Source organism: Felis catus, chromosome B3, assembly GCF_018350175.1.
Source record: "Felis catus isolate Fca126 chromosome B3, F.catus_Fca126_mat1.0, whole genome shotgun sequence".
Taxonomy (NCBI): Eukaryota; Metazoa; Chordata; class Mammalia; order Carnivora; family Felidae; genus Felis; species Felis catus.
In genome coordinates this window covers 91,767,831-91,795,158 of record NC_058373.1, presented here as the reverse complement: position 1 = coordinate 91,795,158, position 27,328 = coordinate 91,767,831, and the positions used below count along the sequence as shown (strand labels likewise).

Sequence of the window (27,328 nt, the reverse complement as noted above, 5' to 3'; positions counted from 1 at the left end):
TGTCATGTGGGTCCACAGCAAGATGGCAGCATTTATACACCAGGAAGGGAGCTTTCACCAGAACCTGACCATACAGGCATCCCTGATTTCACCCTTCCAGCCTCAGAACTGTGAGGGAAAAAAATCTGTGTTTTAAGCCACTTGGATTATGATATTTTGTTATGACAACCCAAGGAACAAGACACTACTCATATTATGTTTCCTGTTTCTTGTATGTATGATACAAACCCACATCCCCACAAACACACCTCCTATTTTGTAGGTGTTAGTGGTGGTAGTGATTGTGAATATTTAGTTCCTGGGTTACTGGAAATCAGATTGTACTAGATTGTGACAGGTATAGAATATAAGTGAGCACCAGTCACCTATTGCTGAAATTCTATGGTCTCTTTCAGTGACAGCAGAATTTCTTCATTCTCATTTTCTGATGTTTTTTCTCCTAGCTGTGATGTTGGGGTACAGAATAACAGTTGCCTAAGAAGTAGTATGTGTCTTGATGGGTCAATTTTTCTGTTGTTTAAAGGAATATTTCTGAAATACCAATCAAAAACAAGTTCTCTACCCTTGAGAAGATTTTATGTATTTAGGGAGTAAAAAAATAAAATAAAAAGTTTCTTGTTTCAAAAGTTTGATTTTCTGCTTAAATCCATGGCTGAAAAGTTAAATGTGCTCCTTTAGAAGAATCTGACAGAAAAAAAATTAATACTAGCAAAGAATTTGAAATCACTTAAAATTCTACTATAAAGGCATATCAAGAGATAAGCAATCACTATTAAGAATATTATGTATAAATATCCAGATGATTTTAGGTGTACTTCTGGTATTTTTGACAAAAATTAGAGTCTACTTTAAATGCTTAGAGTCTACTTTAAGTACCACATTATTTCAAAAACACTGGTCTCCCAAGTATTCTGTCTTTACCTTTAGGACAGAAAGTCTATAAAACATATGTCAGTTAATTTTTCTAACATTAAAATATAATTATAAAAGTTTAAACCATGAAAAATTATTTTCACTTTTTTTCTACTTTCCTCTTTATTCTCTCCTTACTGGTCAACAAATTTGCCATTTCTTTTTTCCCTTCGTTCCCTTCTTTTGCTTTATTCAACCATTATTTTCCTTTCCTGTTATCTCGTTATTACACTAAACTTTAAATGTTCATTTTCATAGTTTTAAATTTTCCCCTGAGAATATACAGCATATTTCTTTTATCACATTTACAGTCTCAACAGAACCATAAGAAACAGCCAGCTACAAATATTCAATAGACAAAAAAAAAAAAACGATAAAAATATTTTTTGTCTTCTAAATAAGTCAATGTCAGGAACAGAATTTCTTCCAAGCATTCCTAAAATAATAATAGCAAAGCTTCAGACATTTCAACATTTTCATAAATTAATACTAAAGAAATTCTAGATAGTGAGCAACAAAAACAAGAAATTTTGATTTTCTTCTTTATCTTCAGAACTTTTACTTAGCATAAACAGTCAAAATATTCAACTGATTATTACATGAATTAGATAATCAAATAACCTTAAGTTAATTTATTTTCAAAATTTTAAGACTATAAAATGTCTACCACCTCACTCATGCCTCAAACATTGGTACAACATTGATTTAGAGTGTGACACTGATAATGTAGCTGTGTATTGAACATATTTTATTTAAAAAAAGAACAGAAACAAAACTTCTACTAAAAAAAAAAGATTTATTTGGACCTGAATATGTATGCCAAAGAAATAATTATAATCAAAATGCATTAAACATTCCTACTTTAAATGCAGGGCTTAAGAAATTTCTTTGTGCTCTAAAGTAAGTAGCAACATTTTCAAAATAAATCAGTTATTCTGCTCACTTTTTTTTGTAACTCTGTAACAATTTTTCTTCAAAATCTTAGTAATTCTTTTTTTATATATATTTTTCAATCTTTATTTATTTTTGAGAGACAGAAAGAGACAGAGCATGAGGAGGGAGGGTCAGAGAGAGAGAGACACAGAACCCAAAGCAGGCTCCAGGCTCTGAGCTGTCAGCACAAAGCCCAACGCGGGGCTCAAACCCACAAACGCTGAGATCATGATCTGAGCTGAAGTCGGACACTTAACCAACCAAGCCACCCAGGCATCCAAAATCTTAGTAATTCTTAAAATTTGTTTATTATTTTTACAAAATTTGACCATTTTCATCAAATTTAGGAAACTTAGACATGTTTAGATGTTAAATATATCAGTGGTTTACCAACTTATTTATTTAACAGTGGTTATAACTTTGAATCAGAAATTACTATTTTATTATTTTGCTTTTGTTTTGAATCATTTAGGTGCCTTGCAATGAATATCATTCAATAGTTTTTCTTTTACATTAATTATAGTCATTACTTTGTTCTGAGACATATTTGGAGTGAGGCTATCCAAAATACCATGGGTATGGAATCTCTTTTTTTTACAAAACACAAGCTATCACTTTTCCTTACCAATTAGCTTTGTGTGGAGTTTCACCAAATATGTATTTGTGTAGTTAATGTATGTTGGTATTTGTGCTAATTTATGAGATGTCAAAATAAGAAAACTGTAGTCTCTGAGTTAAGATATACAGGCTCAAATTTCATGACAATCTTTCTCAATATAGTGTGGCAAACATAATCTAATATATTTCTTGTTGGAATTCATTTTGAAATGGAAAGGCAATGAAAATGACATATTCTTTAAAAGAAAAAAAAAATGATAGGGGCACCTGGGTGGTTCAGTCGGTTGACCATCCGACTCAGGTCATTATTTCACGGTTCAGGTTTGTGACTTCCAGCCCCACTTCGGGCTCCCTGCTGTCAGCGTAGAGCCTGCTTTGGATCCTCTTGTCCCTTTCTCTCTCTGTCCCTCCATAGCTCTCTCTCTCTCTCTCTCTAAAAAAAAAAAAAAAAAAAAAAAAAATTAAAAAAAGAAAGAAAGGGTGCTGGGTGGCTCAGTCGGTTAAGTGTCTGACTTCAGCTCAGGTCATGATCTCACGGTCTGTGAGTTTGAGTCCCAGATAGGGCTCAGCACTGACAGTGCAGAGACTGTTTGGGACTCTCTCTCTCTCTCCCTCTCTCTGCCCCTCCTCCCTCTCTTGCACACAAGCTTGCTCTCTTTCTCTCTCTTTCAAAAATAAATAAGTTAATTAAAAAAAGAAAAAAATAATGTTCTCTATGTGTGAGTTAGCATTAACCCATAAATACCATTAACACAATATATATGTGGGGGTGGGGTGAAGGGGATACTATTTTTCACAAATCTTAACTTCCTAAGTGTATTAATTGGCTAGGAATACTATAGCAAAATACCACAGACTTCAGCTTAAACAACAGAATTTTATTGCTTCAATTCTAGAACTGGAAGTCCAAGATCAAATTGTTGGCCAATTTGGTCTCTCCTTAAACTTCACTTCCTTAGTTTGCAGAATGCCACTTTCTTGCTGTGTCAATTTCATTGTACATTCCTATCCCCGGTGTCTCTTCTTATCGAGATATCAGTCCTATTGGAGTAAGGCCCACCTCTACAATCTCATTTAACCTTAATTACCTCCCTAAAGGTTCTGTCTCCAAATACAGTCACATTGGAGGTCAGGGCTTTGTTGTAAAAGGGAGATCATGAACTCAGCCACTTATGAAGTTGCCTTGGGTCTATATAACTTCCCTTACTAAGAAATAAAACACCCACAAAGCCTGTCTAGGTTTCTCACCTTGTGTGAGAATATTTTTCCCTATTTCAGATTCAGTATATACTCCTTTGTTCAGTTTGCACTTAGTATTTCTGACTCCATGGAAGAAGGGGATCGGCCTTTCTACTATAACACAAAACAGATGCTCGTAGGTCAATTGCCCTGGGATGGTTTTGTATTTCCCTTAGCAACTCTGTTATCAGGATGCAGTGGGAAGAAGTGTGTGGACTTCTATTCCTGGTGGCTGGCATTGTGATGATCTTTGGTAGCCCTCCTGTATTGGTACGCTCTTCTGACATAGATAACTGGTGTATGGTGTTTCAGCTCAACAGTCCTCAACATATGAATTTTAAGAGAGACACAATTCAGTCCATAATATTAAGTAACAAAATAAGTTGGGGGAAATTAACTTATTAAGTAAGCACCTATATAGTGCTTATTAGGTATCAGGCACTATTATGTGTTTCACAAATATTAACATATGAAAATCTCAGAACAACTTTAGAGCATAGGTACTACTATCATCTCTATTTTACATAGGGTGAAGCAAAGCACACAAAGTTTTAATAATTTTTCCAAGGTCATGCAATATAGCTAGAGTGCAGAACTAGATTGTCTAGCTCCAGAGTCCTTGCTCTCAACTGTTACACAATGCTGCTTATCTAATTTGAGGATATGAGGGCTAGTTTTCTGAAATATCATGGGGGAGATGAAAGTCATGCGATTTTTTTTGCCCATATGGTGACAATATTAGTAAAGGATTCTAATCAGTACATTTCTTCCATACATATTATTGAATGCCAAGGAGTACACTAGGTATTTGGACTATAAGAATGAATACAGAAAAGATCAAGTCTTACTCTTGGAGTTTAATCTCTAAATGAGAAAAAAAACCACAAATAATATCAACATTATAATTGTTTTAAGACATGAAAAAAATAAATTTTCATAAAATTACCACTAACTGTAAAACATAATAAATCACTGGAAAGGAAGTTAAAATCTATTTATTTTTATTTTTATTTTTTGGGGGGAGAGAGAGATTGAGTGAGTACAAGCGAGCCAGCAGGGTATGGGCAGAAAGAGAGGGGGACAGAGGATCCGAAGTGGGTTCTGTGCTGAGAGCGGAGAGCCTGATGTGAAGCTCAAATTCATGGAACCACAAGACCTTGGGTAGGGTGTTTCACTGACTAAGCCACTCAGGCTCCCCACAATTAAAATCTATTTAAATAGGGAATTTCTTGGGATGCCTGTGTGGCTCAGTCGGTTAAGCGTCCAACTTCGGCTCAGGTCATGATCTTGCAGTTTGTGAGTTTGAGCCCAGTGTCAGGCTCTGTGCTGACAGCTCGGAGCCTGGAGCCTGGAGCCTGCTTCGGATTCTGTGTCTCCTGCTCTCTCTGCCCCTCCCATGCTCATGCTCTGTCTCTCTCTGTCTCTCAATAATAAATAAACGCTATTTTTTTAATAGGGAATTTCTTCAAAACACTTTACTGAAATTAAAAAAAATACCTTTGGCTTAGACTAAAGCATATACCAAAGATAAAAGAAAGAAACACTCTCTCATGTTTACCAAAGTTAGGTTATCAGTAATAGGAAAAGATATCAAAATATAGAATGACAAGTGAGTAAATACAAGAGTGGACAAACAGACAATTAAGAGGGCTTAAGTTTTAAAGAAAAATAATTTAAGAGGCTTCAAAGTAACCTAGTATAGTTAACCAACTTGGTATTTACTAAACTGCAATAGTTTCAATTGTGAAAATACTTTTTAAACCTTCTCAGCTACTCAAAGTTAGTAAATGATATAGAACAGAACATAGATGTAAGACCTCAAATGTTAAAACAAAAGTCATACAAAAGTTTAGATTACTAAAACTGACAGCTGTACAGTGCTCAAAAATTTAGAAAGGGCTTGTAACAATGCTTTATTTCCTCAAAACATGGCTTAATGAACACTTAAACTTTTTATATTTCAGATTTTTCATCTGCTGACTTTCAATATTTTTCACTCTTCTTATAAATTTAAGAGAGAGGTTATAAATATAGAACTGTTCTTTTGCTTTTGTGAAAAAGTATTAATTCAAGTTCAGTGAAGCTAAGCACCTTTTTACTTATACCTATACCCTCCCAGCTATCACTGATCTGTTAGTACATATATTTTAGATGACCCTGAGGTTCCCAATTGCAGTGTTATAAAATAAATGATTTATTTCATTTAGTAACAAACAATTCATAAACTCAAGTAAGATTTACCATGTGATTTTATGCGATTAGGTGTTTACATGGTATATTTCTAAAACACAATGATAAACATGTAACAAAATGAAAATTGTGATAATACAGTGCCTAGCTATTTTATGTAGTAGGTCTACTCCTTATCAGGACATTAACAATTCATAGAATTCTCCCCATAATAAATTAGTTAATCTGGGAGATCCATCACTTCCAGGCTTTAAAAATTTTATGCTGTTTGTACTGTTTTGAAGCTGCAAGTTCAACAAATGGCCAGAATACCGATATTATAGATTCCTGAAGCCCCAGATTCCCTGTTGCAGTGTCATTCTGAGAAAGGCAACTGCCTCCCTGTATTAGAGCTCAGTATGATCCTGTGCCTAGTTTGGCTTTGCACTAGAATCTTTCTCAGGGTTCCTTTATTTAAATTGACAGATTAATCTCCTTGAGGATTACAAGAGTCTCATTATCTGTAAATATATGTGATTTTCCCATCTTGTGCTCATTCTCATCAATAAAGAATAATTCCAAAAGTTGTTTTATTCCTGACAAAAGAGAAAACAATGAAAGGGCTATTTACTCACAAAGAGAATCAGTTTCATCTTAACATATACAGTGCCAGTGTGAATCTAGTAGGGGAGAGATTTTCAGACTAAAATTTCTTACTAGTAATTGCATTTTAATAACTAATTTAAACATAATCAGGTTTGAACCTCTTAGATATTAGAGATATTATTATATAATAGATATTTAAAATGTTCTTTCTGTGCAGTTATACACTTTTTATGTCCTGGGGATAGGTTATATATAAAACATACAGAGAATTCTGAAGACAAGCCAGAGGCCAAGGCCGAGCTGATTAGAATGGAAGAAGATGGGAAATAAATAAAATAGAATAAAACTAGGTCTCTCAGTATAACTTATAGCCAAAAAATAAAAGAGAGAGAGAGAGAGAGAAGAAAGAAAGAAAGAAAGAAAGAAAGAAAGAAAGAAAGAGAAAGAAGAGGAAAGAAAAGAAAATATGACTGCTCCAGGTGGAAGGAGAAAATTCTTTTCTTTCTTTCTCAACACATTTAAAGATTGTACGCATATAAAGCTGGATGGAATTAAGAAGTAGCTAGAAGGTTTGCCTAAAGCCAATATATTGCACATAAAGTGTTTTTGATCCAGACATCTAAAATAAGAATTGAAATGATACTATCATTTTTCTAAATCTAGAACAGAGGTTTGGCTCTTGTAATTCTTTCCTTCCTCTCTTGTTTCTGATGTTCATCCTCCTTTTTGTTCCCATTTCCAATTTTCTACCTCATTTTACACTCAGATTTGTTCCTACTTTATCCTGTAGAATTATAGCCTCTGCCATTCCCTTATCTCCCACTATTGTTGAGTGTATGTTTTGACTTTTTCCTATATATATTTTGAGTTTCCAATATATCTGATATGCTTTACATATAAAGAAGGTAGACATTAATGGTTATGGTTCATGATTCATTTAGATGTAAATTGTTTATGAGTCAAATTTTCAACTAAGATTAAAGTTAAATCTGAAAAACTAGTTTTGACTTGAGTAAGTGGCTTCCAGAAACTAGAATTGTGCCACTGAAATTTGATCCATTATTAAACAGAAATATTAGCCACATTTTTAATATATGAATTTCTATTTATGTTAAAAAATAAAATGCCCATTACAAACAAATCTCAATGTTTTTGAGGAAACTGGTTTAAATTGCTTGTTCCTAATATATTCTCTTACAAGAGAATTAAAACATGGAATTATGTAAATCCACGCAGAGACATAAAAGTCACGTTAATTGTACTGACATGGACAAAAATAAGAAGGAAATAACTTAAAAACTTTGAAGTGCTATCAGCACCCAGTTGATGGACATTTTCGTCTGTAAAAAACTGCTATCATATGCATAAGAAATGTGTGTTCTTCTCTTTGATATCTCTTGACTTAAAAATATATGTATCATATATTTAATATATAGTATGCATCTAGCTTTAGCTATCTCTATTGAAAGCCATTTTTGTTGTTTTTTTCTTTACATTAAGAAAAATAGTATTAAATTTATTATACCCCTGTGTTAAATGACCTTTGCTATTATTTAAAATTTGCCCATATTTATCCAAAAATACTTTTTTTTTTGGAAAAAAACAGACTTCAGACAAGCTAAGTTACTACCAGTTATCGGCCAAACTATTTGTTCAATTTGCTTTGACATTTAACTGGGTTGTCAAAATTGAAAACTGTGTTATCAGTATATCAAACTGCTATATCACTAGAAGGCACTGTGTTTAAGAGCTATTAACTTTGTTTAAACTCTTAGGACATCGTAAAATAACACTATATTTTAGCTTTAGTTTCTTTTGGTATAAAAGAAAACAAAGGTACCTAAATTTCATGGGCTACTCTTGAGATTAAATTAAAAAAAAATACATGTGGGATGATTTTTACAAAGGTACCTAAATTTCATGGGCTACTCTTGAGATTAAATTAAAAAAAATGCATGTGGGATGAAAATACATCCGGCATAGTGTTTGGCTATCTATGACATGAAGACTGCATCCTATAACTTAGGAATATAACCAATCTATTTAATAAAAGGAGAGTGATTGTATTATTTGCAACAAATGATACTGGGTATAATTTAAATGTCTTCAATATGTATTAAATTATGGTTCTATTAATTATGAATACAGATGATAGGCTTTCTAATTCAATACCTTTAATTTATGATTAAAGTATAGTTAAATTACAGTACCATCATAAAAGACAATAGCATGCATCATTAATGAGGAAGAAAGCTCTGTACATACTGATTCAGAAGTATCTCTATCATGTAAGCTAAAATAGTGAAATACTATGACTATTATAACAATTAGTTTCCTAAGTTGTATACTATACAACTTCAGGGAACTCCATGCTCCCCACGGGGTTCTGATTTGTGTAAATAAAATATACTTTTTATTAACATACAGGATTGCTGTCCTATTGCTGGTGTAATAAATTAATAAAAATTACCAAACAATTGGTGGCTTAACAACACATGTTTACTACATTATAGTTGTGCAGGTGAGAATTCTAAATCAGTCTCGGTGGGCTAAAATAAAAGTGTTAGTGGTGCTGCATTCTTCCTGGAGTCTATGAAAGAGTCATTTTCCATGCCTTTCCCAGCTTTTAGAAATCACCTGTATTTTTTAGCGTGTAGCCTTCTTCCTTCATATTTAAAACTAGCAACAGGAGATAAAGTCCTTCTTGTGTTGCCATCTCTCTGGTTCTGTCTCCTCTGCCTCCCTTTTCCATTTGTATTTACTTTTGTGATCATATTGAGAACACCCAAATAATCTCATTTCAAGAATATATCAAAAATAAATTTATCTTTTCAAAGTGAGCTGACTAGCACTCTAAATGCATCAGCAACCCCTTTTTTCCGTGTAACCTAAGATGTTCACAGGTTCTGGAAATTAGAGCATGGGCAGATTTTGAAGGCCATTATTTTGTCTACTGCAGGTTTCATTGGCCCTAAAATTAAATAGGGTATTTTATTAGTGGATGCTTTGGTGAAGAAGATATTTCCTTTTTCTAACTTTAGTTTTTACTTTGAATTGACTTTGAACTTTTTTTTTATCATGTATGTACATTTTTATAAATTTAGAATGCAATATTTTTGTATTGGCTAACTTCAAATGCCCAATTATATATATATATATATATATATATATATATATATATATATATATATATATATAACATATATATATATATAAGTTATATATATATAACTTCTTTATGTTATCTCCCCATCTCCAACTAGGACATGAGTGACAAGGGGTAGTTGCTGATTGAGGTTTTCTTTTATGCTTTTCCTAAATGAGTGAGCACTATATTTAACACTGGAAAACGTGATGAGCTATTGGACTAAAAAGGGGGCCAGAATGTCAACTATATCTTAGTATATGCCCATTCTAAATGTCCATGAACAAGTGTGAAATTACAATGTAAAAAATGTGTTAAAGTAGAAGATATTAAGGTCAGAATAGAATTTTTTTAGCCAACATAGACTTTCTGAAAAATGTATTGCAGGCAAATAATATTTTTGTAAGAAAATAAAGCAAGGTTCAAATGAATTGAGTAGAACTTTTATTAAGAAATGATCTATAAAAAGACACTTGAGGCTCAATCAATTTATTTTGATAATAATGAATAACCTCTTTACTTTGGGGAAAAGACTTTCCACTACAGAAACCTGTTTAAAAAGTCTCCTTGGATTGTGTGTGTGTGTGTGTGTGTGTGTGTGTGTGTGTGTGTGTGCGTGATTTTGTGTGTTGTGTGATTTCGTGTGAATTCTTGCTACCTGAGCAAATAATATTCCCATTTGTTCTATAGCAAAGTTGGAAACAAACATAAATCCCTATTAGGGTAAGTAAATTGGTATAAAGACTGAGTTAGCTGTGTGCACGCCACAATGAAAAAGAACTAGTCTATGATGCTTGTTACATATTGATAATCCACTTGTACTAAGATGTCCTCTTTTCTTTCATTTCCCAAATATTTGAAATAGACCTATGCTCCATATGCAATGTTATATTTAGTTCTTTCCCTGAAAGTGTTATATATAACACTTATATATTTATATATATATATTTTTTAATGTAGCTAGCTTTGTGCATCTGGAATCAGTTTTCTACATGATTTTCTTTAGTGATACAGTGATAGTTGCATAGAGATAAGTCCTTTCAGGGTGTGTGTATGTGTGTGTGTGCACGGGTGGGTAATTTCTAAAATTTAAACATTTGTAAAGTATACTTTTGCTACATACACAAATATATATTAGTTATTTTCTTTCTTTAGGGATGTCATTCCAAATGGTTCTGAAAAGTCAACTTCCAATCTCATTGCTGTTCCTTCAAAGGTGATTGTGCCTTTTCTGGATATTTTTAAGATTCTCTTTTGTAGGTTTTATTATTTCAGTCATTTTCCTATTTTAAATTTATATATGGTTTTATTTGTTTTTGTCCTCCTTCTGCAACTTCAACTAAACAATATATTCAAAAAATTTTTAGCATATTTCTTGAATTCTTTTCAGTACTTTCCATCATATTTTTTCTCTATGTTTCACTTTGTACCTTTTATACATATATTTTAGTTAACTGATTAATTCTTCAGCAATTTCAATGAACCATTAAACATATTAGTTTGTAAGTGTAGTTACTAAGTTTTACAATTCTAAAACTTCAGTTTTATTCTAAAATCCCTACTTCTCTGCCATTTTTCCATTAAGTCATTTAATTTCTTGAATATATTCAAAATTACTTTAAATTTCATATTGGCAATTTTTCAGTCTTGATTTTTGTGTCTATTTACATTATGTCTTTTATAGTTTTTTGGATATTTTTTTTCCTTTTTAATGCCTAGCTATTTTTATACATGCCTAATTTTTATAAGATGGAAAATACAGTATCATATTTTGTTGAAAATAATGAAGGCTCTGAGTGACTGAACATTTCTCCAGAAATAATTTAACTTTTGGCTCATCATTTTGTAGGAGGCAAAAATTGCTTGAGCACTGATTCAAGTGAGGCTTCCTGCCTTTTGAGGTCTGTATCTTTTCTGTCCTTCCTTATTTCTAGGGTACAGCAGTAGTGCCCCTAGTAGAGTATTGGTTGTTTATCAGGACCTACTCCTTGGTGTCCTCTAAACTCCATATTTTCTTCCTCCAGTTCACGTAAATCTGCTTGCCTCTTAGCCTTTACACTGACACTTTTACTTTAGTATTCATAATTGCCTCAAGGAGAAAAACAGATCTAACTATTGGCTTTAACTCTCTTGGTTCACCTCTTTATCTCATTTTAGAAAAGTTCGCTGCCTTGGTAGCTTTCCAGTGCCTTCATATAGATGTTTCTACTTGTTCCCCCAGGTTTTCTGGTTGTTCTCAGAAGGAGATTAGCTTCAAGCAACATAAGGAATTGTTGTCTGAAGGAGAATCAATGATTATATATTTGATTTAGCAAGCCAGCAATACACATTTATTGTAACAATTTTAGAAGCTAAAAAATGAAAGAAAGAAAGAAAGAAAGAAAGAAAGAAAGAAAGAAAGAAAGAAAGAAAGAAAGAAAGAAAGACTACAGGTATGTAACAATAAGAAAATTTAAAGCACCTAAAATTAAATTACACAGACCTAATCATTATGAAAATATATCAGCTCTACCACCATGGAGTTAAATACTGAAAGACTTCTCTTATATTTTCATTTAATAACTCACATCATCAAATGATCAAATTAGTAAAAAGCCCAGCAGTTTTGACTTGAGTTTCCTCTTCTCCATTGTTAAGAATCCTGGCCCAATAATTTTGTTTTATTTTCTTTTTAAAAAGTTTTTTTAAAATGTTTGTATTTATTTTTGAGGCAGAGAGAGACAGAGAATGAGCAGGGGAGGGGCAGAGAGAGAGGGAGACACAGAATCCGAAGCAGGCTCCAGGCTCCGAGCTGTCAGCACAGAGCCTGACGTAGGGCTCAAACTCATAGACTGTGAGATCATGACCTGAGCTGAAGTTGGACGCTTAACCAACTGAGCCACCCAGGCACCAATAATTTTAAATTAGACCAACTTAATCTAAATTTATCAGTTCTGTCTCCAAAATATGCAAAGACAATCTAAAAGTGTTTCATAGTTCACATGCAAAAACAAACAAACAAACAAAAAACAAACTATGCTTATACTGCTATTGAATCAGGGCTTTCTTATACAGTATCTAAGTTGAAAATATGTCCTACACAATTAGATATTTCTTTCTTCTCCTCTACAGTGATTCTCTGTGTGATCAAGGCTTTGAGTCTAAAGGCTACAGTTTAACTACAGTGACTGAGGGTTAACTGCCATTCTGGACCATTCCTCTGAATGTGGAGAGGCTGCCAGTTTTAATCACATGCTATGTTTAAGTCAGTTTCTCATTCGACATCTAGATTCTATTGTCAGTCTTAGGTCAATAGTACAGATTCTGCCTTTCCACAGCTCTAGGGCCTCTGACTTCTTGTGTTTTTGTTTGTTTGCTTTGGCAATAAATCACAACTGCTACAAAGGAGCAGAATCTCATTATCTTTTTTTTTTTTTTACCAAAAGTTTATTACCTCATTTCCTCATTTATTTGCAGTATTCTCAAAGCTGTGCAAATTTACTAATCTCTTCCCTAGCCACTTTCAAAAGTCTATTGGAGATAGCCTGTCCATAAAAAGTCTACCAGAGACGATATAAAATCACCATACCTAAAGACATCATATCTTGTTCATACAATAACCAGAGTGATCTTTTAAAATTGCATATATAAACATAAATTTGTTAACCAAATCAAACTTAAAACCCTTCACCATCTTCCTGCCATATGTAGCATAAAGTTAAAACTCATTAATATGGCCTGGAAAAGCTTACATGTGAAGCCACTACCTAAATTTTCCATTTAATTTCACATCAGGCCTCTTCCTAAACCCTGCACACTGGCCTCAATTACCTCATTAACTCACTTCTTCCTTTGTTCTCGCCATTGTACAAGCTCTTTTGTTTTTCCCCATTCTCCTACATTTCTCCTTTCTATCAGTTCAAGAATTATTTTATAAAGAAATTCCTCCCTGAATTTCTTATTTAGGTTAACTCTCATTATTGGCTACATTGTTCTAAGTGTCATCCTACACAGACCTTGTCTTTTACCACTGTCTCTTTGTGTGATTTTTTTTTTAATTGTTCTCTTTCTTAACAGGCTATTCTTCCATGAGTATAGAAAAGGTGTCTTTTTATTTACTATTTCATTCGTGTACTTAATACAGTTCCTTGAACATAGTAGATGCTGAATAAAATCCTATTAAATCAATGTTTTTGAAATCTTCCTGATGACATTTCTGAAATCTGTAAAATTTTGGATAAAGGAAAATCCATTCTCAAGTGAAAACATGAAAATGCATCATGATTTTCTTCAGGAAATTTTTTATGGTTCAACATATTTTAATATTAATACATTATGAGTATGACAATACGGTAGACTGATGACGGTATAGCTGTGAACCAAAGAGGTAACTTGTCCCCTCACCATGCTTATTCTATTGACAATATTTTTATATGTTAAAGTCCCTTTCCTTTTGTAGTTCAGTGAAATTCCTTAGCATATTGTTATTCACTTGTTTAATTCTATTATAGTTTGCTTTCATATCATTAATTGGAATGTTATTTACATCATCTGAATAATAATCTTTGGTAACTAAATAATATACCTGAACCAATAAACTGAAAAAGTGAGATCTATATTATTCTCCATCATATTCTACCCACATTAACCGTTCAAATCATCTGCATAAGGTCTTATCTTTCCACTCTCCTTCAATCAATTCCAAAATGAGTCCCATTACTACTTTGTACATTTTCTGATGACAAAATAAATAAATGAATAGTAAATTCTCTGGTCACTTAGCACCCCTAAATAGTCTTAGGTGATTTATTAATATGTGTAGGCTCATAAAATATTACAAACTCTAAATTATTTAGATTTCTTCTCTTCTAGCTTGAACTTTGTCCAGGCCATACACTTTTTTCCCCTATTTCTTGGACTAGCACTTTTACTACTCACTAGTCTACTTCTAGCAACTTTAATGCTGAAGTGAAGAAAAGAGAAATATAAAGAATTAAGAGTGTCTTTCTCTGCTACAACCAGTATGGAGTGTATTTGGTTACTTCATCCTTTGTAGGTGTCTAAAAATGACTCTCTCTTTTGGTGCACTTCATGTTTTTCATAGATTTCCTCTCATTGCTAAGGATATCTGAGCCAGAATTGTCTGACTTGTGGTGACCACTTATGAATTCCACTTTACTCAGGGTTCTCCAAGCCGTATTGCCATATTCTGTAAAATACTAATACCTTTCCAGTAGACTCTTGGTTAACTCTGTCTCTTAATCAACTTTGTCCCATTATTTTGTCTTTGGGAAATATTTCTTATCCACCATCTATTTGCATGCAATCTCCTAAAATTCCAGGTTGTTCTGTGGCTGTAGGGTAATTCAACTGAATAGCCCTCTCCTCTTTTTCTTCCCTCAGGTTTAAGTCAGATTCCTGGTATACTGTGTTTCTCAAATTCTAGGAGAGAAGTTTTACACTCTCCAATGATCTCTCTCTAGACTTGAGGTCATGGGGAACTACCTCTGCTCCTCTCCTATTGTAAGTAGGACAACATCTTCAGAAAAGTCTAGATATTCATATAATCTGGGTTAAGCAATGAACATGGGGAAAAATAAACAGTTCTTGGCCCTTTTCTTGTCATAGATAGTCTAGCCTCTCAGTTTGGAATATGGGAACATTTGACACCTGTTGCTAAAACTGGAAAAGGTCTCTCTTGTAACAAACAGTTATATGTTTATTGTATGTATCTTACATCAATATGCCTTTTGTCTTTTAAATATGTATGCAGTGTCTTTTGTTTTAAAATTGTTACAGGCAATCAATCTTTTTTTTTATATTTTGAGCTTTTGGTATCTTGTTTAATGAATCAATATTCCTAAATAAAATGAAAACACATCAAAAATATTTTTACAATTAGGTTTTTAATTCAGGTGGGATTTCATTTTGTGTACGCTGTGGGATTAGTATCTAATCTTGCTATTTTTATTATGGAAGTCTAGTTATTCTTAGTTTTTAAAAAGTGTTTTGTTTTTGTTTTCTGATTTCTAATATCATCTCTATAATATAATACATATCCTTATCATCATGCATCAGTTTCTGGGTTCTTTATTCTGATCATAAATTTACTTTTATCCCTGAGTAAATATACAATGTTTTGTTTCCTATGATTTGCCATAAATGTTGCTATGGCAATTCTTCTTCCTTACTTTTCTTCTTCTTTTTTTTAATGCTTATTTATTTCTGAGACAGAGACAGAGCCTCAGTGGGGGTAGGGGCAGAAAGAGAGGGAGACCCAGAATCTGAAGCAGGCTCCAGGTTCCGAGCTGTCAGAACAGAGCCTGACGCGAGGCTCGAACTCACAAACCGTGAGATCATGACCTGAGCCAAAGTTGATTGCTCAACGTACTGGGCTACCCAGGTGCCCCTTTTTTACTTTTCTTTATAAAGCACTGTCTTAGTTATTCCTTAATTTTTATACTTGTATATGAGTCTTATTTTTTTTTCCAAATTACATTAAAACTGTGTGTTTTGATGATTATTTACAAATGTATATATGGAAAATTACTTATTTGTGATATTAAGTTTTAATATTCTAATATGGTATGTTATTCCAATTATATCTATGTTCTTTTATGTATTTTTCTAAAATAAGATTACAAGATGGTTCTTAAATTTATTCCTAAGTTCTTCAGAATGTTTGTTGATATTGAATATTATATTTTCTAATGGTAAGAAGTAGTGGTAAAAGAATGTCTGCCATCTAGTTTCTCCCTTTACCTTTACCAGTGGGTAAAATATAAGTTACACCAAGTAAACATTTAAAATAAATGTTAAAATGTAAGTTATATCAAGTGAAATATGGTTTAGAAGGGAAAAATTAGGCCAAGGGGCCAAGGCAAATATCCTACCTTTTAGTTATTATTCTGTTGGCTAAAAAATTATGGAGATGTGAGACTTTTCTGCAGCAACATTTTATTGCATATTTCCAGGTTTTTTGGTGAAGAGGCAGTTGGGGTCAAATGGGTCATACACCACGTTCCAATGTCTGTTCTTCAGTTTTGTGGGTGTTTTGAGACCTTTTGTAAAAATATCAGGATGACTCAATCTACCCACCCATTCATGGGTATAAAGAGGTCAGTCACAGTGGCAATGGTGTCACAGGTATGCTTTTATTTTTATTAGTTCCAGTAGAGGCTTCAGGTGTGGGAACACCAATATCAATTTGAGGAGAAATTTCTGGAGATCTGGCCTAGAAACCACTCTTCCAACTCATTAAACATTTCTCTAAGCACTGATTTTCCATGTTGAATATACTTTATTTTGTTAAAATACCCAGAGCATTTTCCATCTTCTACATTAAATAAAAACTGATTCAGTATTTGGTATTGGAAGCAGTTTCAGAAAATACCAGTGTTGGGAATCTGAGTTAAACTGTCTGAACTGTTGGGTTGGAAGGTAGAGATATTCAGATTGCCAAAGGAAAATGAGACCCTATTAATCTATGTCACATTGTGACCGTGTAGTCACTTAGTGAGGTTTTAAATTCACCTGAAAGGAGGTACCTATTGAAGGAAAGATTCTAGCAGTGTATGATTGCTCTGGTTTACTATTAAGGCAGGAATGAGAAAATCAAGGTATGTATTCTAGGTATTCTAACTATTCCTGGGAATGTAAAGACATTTAGAAAATCTACTATTTGGTGAGAAGGACAAAATAGGTTACAGGAGGCAGAATAAAAGTTATTTTATTTAAGTTGTGAGATAATGAAGATCACTTTCATATTTTTGTTTTAACTTGAGCTGAGACATGAAGGATGAGAAGAAATTAACTGAGGTCTGAAGAGAAGAGCATTCTAGACATCAGAACATCCAATAAGTAAGAGATCAGCCTACTTCATAGGATTGTGAGGATCAAACTAAATAGGGTTAAATTACATTACATAAAATTCTGGTAGGTTTTCAATAAATAATTGTTAAAGTTCTCTTTTCTCCTTTGTAGACTAGCTTAATTTGTATATATTTATCCATCATAAATTTATTTTTGAAAATTGCTGGAAATATTCTTAAATATTTTTCTATTCTTTCTTTTTCTGAAAGTGTGTGATATTTTAGATACATACAAAGATTAAAGGGAAGAACAAAAAAATATTCCAAGGTTTACAAAAATGATGAAAGAGGACAATATGATAAATTTCTCTTCAACTGTAGAAATATAAGTTCCTGCTCACTGAAAATTGTGTAAAATATATGGTTGCTTTTATCATAATTGTCTCAGAGCTTTTACAAGCAAAATGTAATTGAATAATTGCCTAAATGCAACTACCAAGTAAAATTAATATGAAAACAAGACTTATGAATATTGCATCATGTTAGACTTGGCAATAACTATATAAAAGATGGTATTTAAAAAGAAAGTCAGTTTTTCTATATTTCAGGAGAAATATAGGTATTTTGCTAGGACTCTAAAGTTGATGACTTTAGAGAGATTGAGGTGTCTTGAAAGCAAAACTGAGTATCAGTTATGTTAAAGCAGTGATCACATTTTCCTATTGCCACAGTTCTCAATATATGTATTTCAAATAAAAATAATTTAATTAATTAATATCTTAATACAAGTCTGAAAAAAACATATAAACAAGTCGATGTAACTTCCCAGGTAGCTTCATTAAATATCAATCTTTAACAAACATTCACTGAATATGGAAGTAAAGACATCTCACTGATCACTGTTTCAAACATGACAGAGTTATATAAATGCATTTAAATTTTAAATACATTTAAGTAGGCTCCATTCCCAATGCAGGGCTTGAAGTCAGGACCTTGAGATAAAGACCTGAGACCAAGAGTTGGATGCTCCACTGTCTGAGCCACCCAGGCACCCTAAGTTTTAATTATATTTAAGTATCTAACTAAGAATATGATGCCCACTAAAAAGACATAACCATAACAATTATTCTTACAATAATAGTCATTGAAAAGGAAAGTGATCGTGAGAGTAGAGACCAAAGTTAGACACACCTCAGTGCCAATGATAATGTACTTAATGTAAACTATAGGGAAACATGATGGAGTAAACCAAGGCAGTAATGAAACAAAATTAACTGAATTAACATGACATTTCCAGATAAAATTCACATAATAGTGTGATAAGTATGGACTGGATTCCAAAAAGGTCAAGGTAGAAGTACTCATATTGTAGTTAAGATGTAAGGAGTTAAAAAACAATGCTTTTTTCAGATTTTCAGAAAAGCAGAGATACCCAAGAACAAAAAGCAAACATGTTTTTAAAAAATGAATGACAGGACACAAATTTGTATTTTCCTATGTAAATTTTATACAAAGTTAAGCCACAGGAAAAGTAACCACGCAGATGATTATGCAAGGGCAGAAAAACAGAAGCTTTCCAATACAATTAGTTACATAATATAAACTTCACCTGAGGTGTCAAATAATGAATTATGTCTCCAAAAACACAATATTTCAGAATAGCAAAGCTTCAAAAAAGAGGTAACTTGAAAGATGTGTTCAACTATAAAAAGGTCACAAAGAGAGAAACAACATGAATCTTACCAACAGAGAATACTCTAAGAACAGAAGATTTTGATCCCTCTTAAAGCAAATATTCTCAGAAGGATTTATATTTCAGCTGTCAAAACTAAAATAGTGAAGTCAACAATTATTTACCTACCTATGAGCATAGGTCATTGCGAAGAAATAGAAGTGAAAATACCTTTAGATTTCTAAGGGGTATAATCAACATATTTGGTTTATATCTGTAAGAAAAGATGTTGGAAGTCTAAGTGCATAGGTAAAAAAGAAATATATGGTAAAAATAAAGCATTCCAACAGAGAGTAAAGAACTACTTAAATAATCTCCATCAAGAACAGGAATATTTTATTTTATATCAAAGATAGGTGTTGTGGTAAAAAACAAACAAAAAAACTAAGGATAATGCTTAATCTATTTCAACATAAGACTATGTGAACTCAGAGAATCCTATTTTCCTTCTTTTTATTACCGGTATTTAACGTCATAAGAATATATCCTAGGTGGCTGGAATGTTAAGGTGAGATGATAACGTCAGGAAATGCAGATGGAACAGCTATATATTTCAAAGTTCATTATTCAAGTTTACATTTTATTTTAAGTTATATAAACTGAAACTAAACTATATGCCCAAATCAACATAAGAAAGTGTTATTATTGAAATTAATTGAATTAAAAAATTTGTTCTATTGAAATTAACTGAATTTTTAGTTTCCCACATCATTACCAATTCGCTAAATGCCTAAAAAATATTTCCTTTGGCATGCATGTGTTCAGAAACAAAATTAACTGAATTAACATGACATTTCCAGATAAAATTCACATAATAGTGTGATAAGTATGGACTGGATTCCAAAAAGGCCAAGGTAGAACTACTCATATTGTAGTTAAGATGTAGTTAAGATGTAGCTAGCACTGACTTCATGAAACACATGGCAAATATCCTAAATAACACTTTGAACTTAATATTATATTAATCTACCATCAAGTAGATTAACACACATATCGTAACACACATATTATAACTAAATTGAGTTCAAATATATTTTTAATGTTCAGTGCCTCTGCCAATAGTACAATTGCATAATACAGATTTATAGTCAAAGATGGACATAATTTGTCCAATATACCAGAAATATTATTTTAAAACAGGAAATTTATAAGTAATGATATGCACATTTGGGGGTATTCTATCTTGGAAAGATAGTAAAGCTTATTTGCTGTATAATTTGGCATTTTTAGTCAGTATCTATTGAATATTTCCTCAAGTATTTCAAAGATATATTTGAAGATGTAAGTAGTATTATGAGTTATCCTGATTTTAGAAAATAATGTAGCAAAAAAGGAAAAGGATAAAAAGGTAAGTCTTAACATGATTTATTTATTTAAAAACAGAAATGTCTTATTCTGACATCACTTAAGTAATATATTATATGGATATTGCTAAAAACTAGAAAGTGAGTAATATGTTGTTCTATAAGTAGACTGAATGTCACATTATTCATTCTAATGCCAGTATTACATAAAATGCAAGACCAAGATATAAAAATGTGTTCCCTAAAAATGCATGAAAATTACTTTTTAGAGAAAATGTTATTTCTAATATTAAATCTTAGTACGAGCTCATTGATGTGAATATACTTCTTATAGGCATTATCCATCGCATGTTTATATAAAAATAAAATACAATTCCTTAAGAAGCATACATAGTGTCATTGCATATGTTTGAATAAATTGCTTTTAATAGCTGACTTACAGAAAAAGATCTAAAATATCTACCTTCCATTTGTATATTATATTTCTGATAATTTATCATTGCTCTGTCTGAATCCAACCTAATTTGACTAAGATACTAAAATATAAAATAGAGAAATGTGCCTCAGCTCCAGAGTCTAGGAGTAATGCTGTATTTATTTATTTATATATATATATATATACATATATATATATAAATTATATATATACATATATATGTATATATATGTAAATACATATATATGTAAATGTAAATACATATATATTTACATGTGTAAATACATACATATATATATGTAAATATATATGTTTATGTGAATATAAATATATTTAGCTATAACAAGTGCATAGAATAAGAGAAGTAAAATTAAATCATGAAAAAGAAGATATTTCAAACTCACATAGAGTCCAGGGCAGATACAGCAGCTAGGCTGTGTCTTTGTTCCACCCTGCTTCTAGCTTTCTCCTTCACACTGAAAGTATGGCCTTTATTTTCATGCTGTAGGATGGAACTCAGCCCACCAAATCTAAATGTATAAAGAAATCAAATTAACTTAAAATGTGTTAAAGAATCCAATTAGAGTACAGATGTTGTCAAAATAAATAAAAATGCAAACTCCAATTGTATGATGTATATAAGAAACCTAATTTTAATATAAAATTAATATTTAATTTAATTGAAAAATAATTACAAATACATTATAATTCAAAAAACGAAACAGATATATCAGTACTAACCAAAAGAAATCAGGACTATCTCAGATATCAATATAGATTTCAGAGGGGTGCCTAGGTGGCTCAGTGGGTTAAGCGTCTGACTTCAACTCAGGTCATGGTCTCATGGGTTTGAGCCCCATGTCAGGCTCTGTGCTGACATCTCAGAGCCTGGAGCCTGTTTCGGATTCTGTGTCTCCCTTTCTCTCTGTCCCTCCCTCACTCAAGCTTTGTCCCTCTCTGTCTCTCAAAAAATAAATAAATATTAAAAAAAAAAAAAGAAAGAAAAGAAAAACTCCATGGTAGGTTTCAGAATAAAGACTATTAACAGGGAGAGGGTGGTCATTTTTTTTTCAATTAAAAAAATTTTTAATGTTTATTCATTTTTAAGAGAGAGAGAGAGAGAGAGAGAGAGAGAGAGAGAGAGAGAGACATAGCATGAACAGAGGAGGGGCAGAGAGAGAGGGAGACACAGAATCTGAAGCAGAATCCAGGCTCTGAGCTGTCAGCACAGAGCCTGATGTGGGGCTCGAACCCATGAACCATGAGATCATGACCTGAGCTGAAGTCAGACGCTTAACTGAAGGAGTCACCCAGATGCTCCAGATGCCCCAAAAAGGGGTCATTTAATAGTGATAAGGGTATCGTTTATCACGAAGACATAACAATTGTAAGCATTTATGCACATAATACCAGAGCTTCAAAATACATAAAGGAAAGCTGATAGGAATATAAGGAAAATAGGCAAATGCACAATTAGGGTTACATAATTAAATTCTTTTTCTTTTTCAATAATTGATTGGACAGATAGAAAATCTTTAAGGATACAGGAGATTTGAACATTGTCAACCAAATTAATGTCATTCACATTTCTAGAACATACATTATAAAGGGAATATATTTTAGGTAAGATGGCAGTATGTATATTCTTTTCAAGTGCATGTGAACTTTTATCAAGACAGATTATATACTGAATACGTACCATAATAAAATATATATAATACATATAAATATATACCGTAATAAAAAGTCTCAATAGATTGAGAAAAACTACAGATACTAAAATTACAATATGTTAATATAACAAATAATGTAACATCATAAATTCAACAACGTGGATGAAATGGATACATTTTTTGAAAGACACAAGCTACCAAAACCCATTAAAGATAAAAAAATATGTTCTTATGTTTATTAGAGTAATTAAATTTGTAGGTAAAACTCTTCCCACAAAGAAATCTTCAGATCTAGGTCAATTTATGGGGCAGACTCTACCAATGCTGTATATATTTTTTTCTAAAAAAAAAATGAAGAGACATGAATATAATCCAATTTATCTTATGAGCCTACCATTATTCTGAAATAAAAATGAAGAAAACTAGAATATACCAGTGAACTGAAAGGTAGCAAGAAAGGGCTTAAAAAACTTGTGAAGCACTGTAACATCATTGGAAAATACATAGTATTAAGAACATATCTAAACATGAAAATTAACAAATAACACAACAAACAGCTATAAATAAGAATCCAACAAAGATTTAAAGTAAAATAATACAGTGTGCTCAATCCAGAGAGGAAAATAAAAATAAGGGAACAGAAAAAACAGGAAAACCATTATTGAGATGGCATATCTAAAACAAAATATATTAATATATGCACTGAAAGTAGAAGCCAATGGACTAAGCAACTCAACTAAAGGTGATTTTATGAAAAGAAACTAAAAACTGATAGACCTTGAGTAAAGATGCAAAATTCTTAACAAATTTTATTACCAATTTGAATCCAGTAATATACACGTACATAAAATACAACCAAGTGAAGTATATTGCAAGAATGCAAGGTTGATTTCACATTTTGAAATCAATAAATGTAACTCACCATGTTAACAGATGAAAAAAGTAGAAATATATGATTATCCCCATTGTTGCAGAAAAAGAATTGTACAAATTCCAACAGCCATTCCTAATAAGTTTCACTAAAATAAGAATAGCTGAAAAATTCCTCAATATGATGAGGGCATCTTCAAAAAAGCTCACTTGATCCTGACTGGTACAGCTTTGATTGAAAGTCATTGTGAAAATTTAGTCTCAAACATAATCATACTAACTATTGCAGCATGAATCCATAGAATTAGCTGAATTATAATATAAGACCAAATGATATCTTACATTTCTTTAAATCACTTTTAATCCTTTGCCTTGAGAAAAATATCACTTATATTTTAGATATATTTCATTATTTTACTTCAAAATTCCCTTACATTTTCAATATTTTAACAGGAGTTATATGTTAGAGTATGAATGACTTTTTAAAATGTTACTTAAAGCTAGGAGATGTGTTTCCCTCTTTGCTTAAGTATAAAAAAGAAAAGATGCATCCAAATTTTTGCAACTATACCTATATATTATACCTATATTTGATCTGACATTGCAAAATATACTATTTTCAGCAAGTCACCAGGGAACCATAAGCTTGACATCATTTGACTGCCTCTGAGCCATTGGTCGGAAATCTATACAAGGAAAACCTCATAGTAAGAATCAAAGAGATTATGAGGAAAGAAGCCAGAGGCTTTGGTAACTATATTTTCATGGTAATGTTAAACTCAAAGTAACATATCATGTTCATTTAAGGATTATAGTCTTCCACACTGAGAAGATATTTCTAACCAAACTTAATTGAGCTAGTGTACAAATAGATTGCATCTATTTTGCTATTTGGGCATATTTTTGGTTCTTTATATTCAATAAAGTATGATGTATAAAATTTGAAATAAGACAAAATGAATGAATGTTCCATGGGAATATTTAGGCTGGCACATAGAAGTAACTTAAAGATGCCTCAAGTGAATGATGTTTTTAAGGAAACTTGGGAGTATAAAATATTTTTCTGTAAGGCTTATTTGTGATTATCTAAATTTGTATTTGGGGAAGGAAAAGATGTTGAAGTTTCAGTCTGCATATGGCAATTTTCCTCTACAGATGGTTTCCTCAGTAAGAGAAGAGTCAAGGTCATATTAATGTTTAGCATTCTTACAGCAAGTATATTTTGGCTCAATATGTATCATGAATTAAAAATAATTTTATGCTAGTCAAGATGACCCAGATAGAAGAATGTTTTTTATTTATTAAACTGATCTTTCCAAGTGATATAAAATACTTGAGCTAAACATATTTAAATCTGTCCCTCTTCCCCTGTATTCTTGAAAGCAAAGAAGGCAAGGAGAGAAACTATTTCTCTGACCCATATTCTCAGGAGAAACCACGGACATTAGTGAAAAAAGTGTGTAATACATAAAAAGACAGAGATAATGGAGTTTGAGAATTATGAACAGTTATTGCAAATGTGCGTGCCCACTCTCAGAATAGGATTGCTGTACTGGCATTAAATATGCTCTATTAACATGATATTCTGAGCTCTAACCTTGTTTCTACAGCTCTTCTAGGATTGGAGAGATGGGGACATGTGCACCTATGGTTCAGGATGTGTTTAACTTCAGTACTATAAGCCCTTCACTCCCAGGTATATGTGCTGAGAGTCTTCTATCCAGACAGCAGAATAAGATTTGTTGCCCTGGAAAGAAGATCAGAGCCCAAACTTCTTTTCCCAGTGTTTGTGCTAAGAATCCACAGGAAAAGAGCAAAAATCTGCCTATAAATTAATGAAGTTAACACAAATAAATCATTCTGAGTACCTAAGGATTTCCATGCCTCAATTTTATTTGTTAACTGGGAATAAATGAATGACATCAAAGTTCATTTCAGGTTGTGTTTGAAAGGGCAACTCTGAGATTTAAGGGTACCCTTTAAATATTTTCCAAGATTTGTTGTAGACTGCTCTCGAAAAGGTAGCAGCACCTCAGAAGGCCCTTAGAGGAATTTAACACAAACTATCTCATGGTTTTTTAATGACAATTCTGTACTAACGTAATCTTTACCAGACATTTGTCGGGTTTCCACCATACGAAAAAAGCATCTTTGTTTCTGGGAATTCAGAGATAACCATGGTATTTTTTTCTCCTTTTAGAAATGTAGTTTCAGTTTGCTCAATGCTACATGTCTACTGATTGTTGAGCTGAAATTTGAATATAAGTATCTCTGATAACAGACAGCCGTGTGCATATATACTTTTACATCCCACCATAATCCCCCACTAGGGAAGCTGAGTCATGTGAGAGGTGACAGTAATTATGTAAGGTAGAAGAAATTTATGCAAAACAAAACAAACAAAATGAAAAAAATAAAAAACAAAATTATATAAATGATATGCAAATCTATAAATTCTCTGGCTTGCTGGGAGAATTTAAGGTAACACCATAATGGAATTTTTTTTGAAATTTCTTTATGCATATTTAAAATTTGGCTATATTTTTGTGTCAAAGAATTTTTCCTTCCTATAGATCAAACTTCTGATTTACAACTAATGAACTCAGACAAGGATCAAGGGAAATCCAGCTGGTTGACCATTAGTGGTCATAGCTTCATAATTACTGTGAACAATGGACAGGGATATAGGCGAGACTGCATCAGAATGCTATTGTAAGAAATAAAATAAAAATAAAATGGTGCCTGTTAAAATACTTTGGAATTTGGGTGGCATTATGCTAATTTAGGGATTTTAATGCTCTCTAACACATTTACAGTCCTATGTAAAGTTAGCTAATACATTAGGGTTTTCTTTTTTTTTTTCTTTTTTATTTAAGAAAAGTTTTTTTGACGTTTATTTTTGAGACAGAGCATGAACGGGGGAGGGTCAGAGAGAGAGGGAGACACAGAATCTGAAACAGGCTCCAGGCTCTGACTGCTCAGAGCCTTCTGGTATAGGGAGGACACCTTTCACATGGAAATTTCGTCTCCTACTTTTAAGAAAAAGGAACAAGGCCAGAGTGTACTTCTTGCATCTGTTGTTTTTCATGTGCCTTTATCAAGATAGTTAATATGCCAGAGTGGCATATTTTGGGATAGCTGTTCTAAACTCCTCCAACAACAATGTGAGGTAACTATATACTCACTGGAGTAAATCTCATGACAAATAATAAACTTATCTGACAAGGATGTGAAGCAATGATAGTCTTTGAATATTGCTGTGGGGTAAGGGAAGTGAAACTGGTATTTTGCAAACTAATGAAATCTACTAGGTTAAACATATGCAAGCCCTAACATCAAACAAAAAATGTAACCAACAAAGATACATATACATTTGCACCAAAGAGGACAGATCATAGCAATATAACCTGTATTAATTTACACTGAAAGTAATTTGACATGGAAAATACATTGTGACATATTCATCAAAAAAGGTAGTATTGCACAGAAATAAAAATGGATGATATAAACAAAACAATGTGGATAAAGAATACCATTTACATAATGTTAACAACTACAACAAAAAATCCAGACAAAAATCACACTGATTTCATTCATATAGAGTTAAAAACAAAAAAAACACACCATCTTTGCAAATAGAAATGAGAATAATGGTAATCTTTGGAGAGGTGTATTGACTAGGAGGATTCAAGAAGACTTCTGTGGTAATGGTAATGTTCTATTTCTTGTTTTCAGTTGTATTGTGTAGGAGTTTTGACCTTGTAAGAATTCTTCAATATATAAGCTTATTATGTGCACATCTTTCTGTATATATACAATATTCAACTTAAAAATTCTTAGAAAGGAAAATAAAAGAAAGAATATTCTAGGAAGAAGGTGGCATAGATGTTTACATGCCTTC

The 27,328-nt window shown here is 32.2% G+C and overlaps 1 protein-coding gene across 1 annotated transcript in view; it reads right to left on the bottom strand.

Annotated features, from left to right (window-relative positions):
• The window catches only part of LOC123386243, a 56,155-nt gene that overhangs the window by 14,471 nt on the left and 14,356 nt on the right, over window positions 1-27,328 (bottom strand). The window contains exon 2 of the mRNA XM_045060663.1: window positions 21,289-21,414. Within this exon, the coding sequence (XP_044916598.1) occupies window positions 21,289-21,414 (126 nt within the window). The remainder of the gene's footprint in view (window positions 1-21,288; window positions 21,415-27,328) is intronic.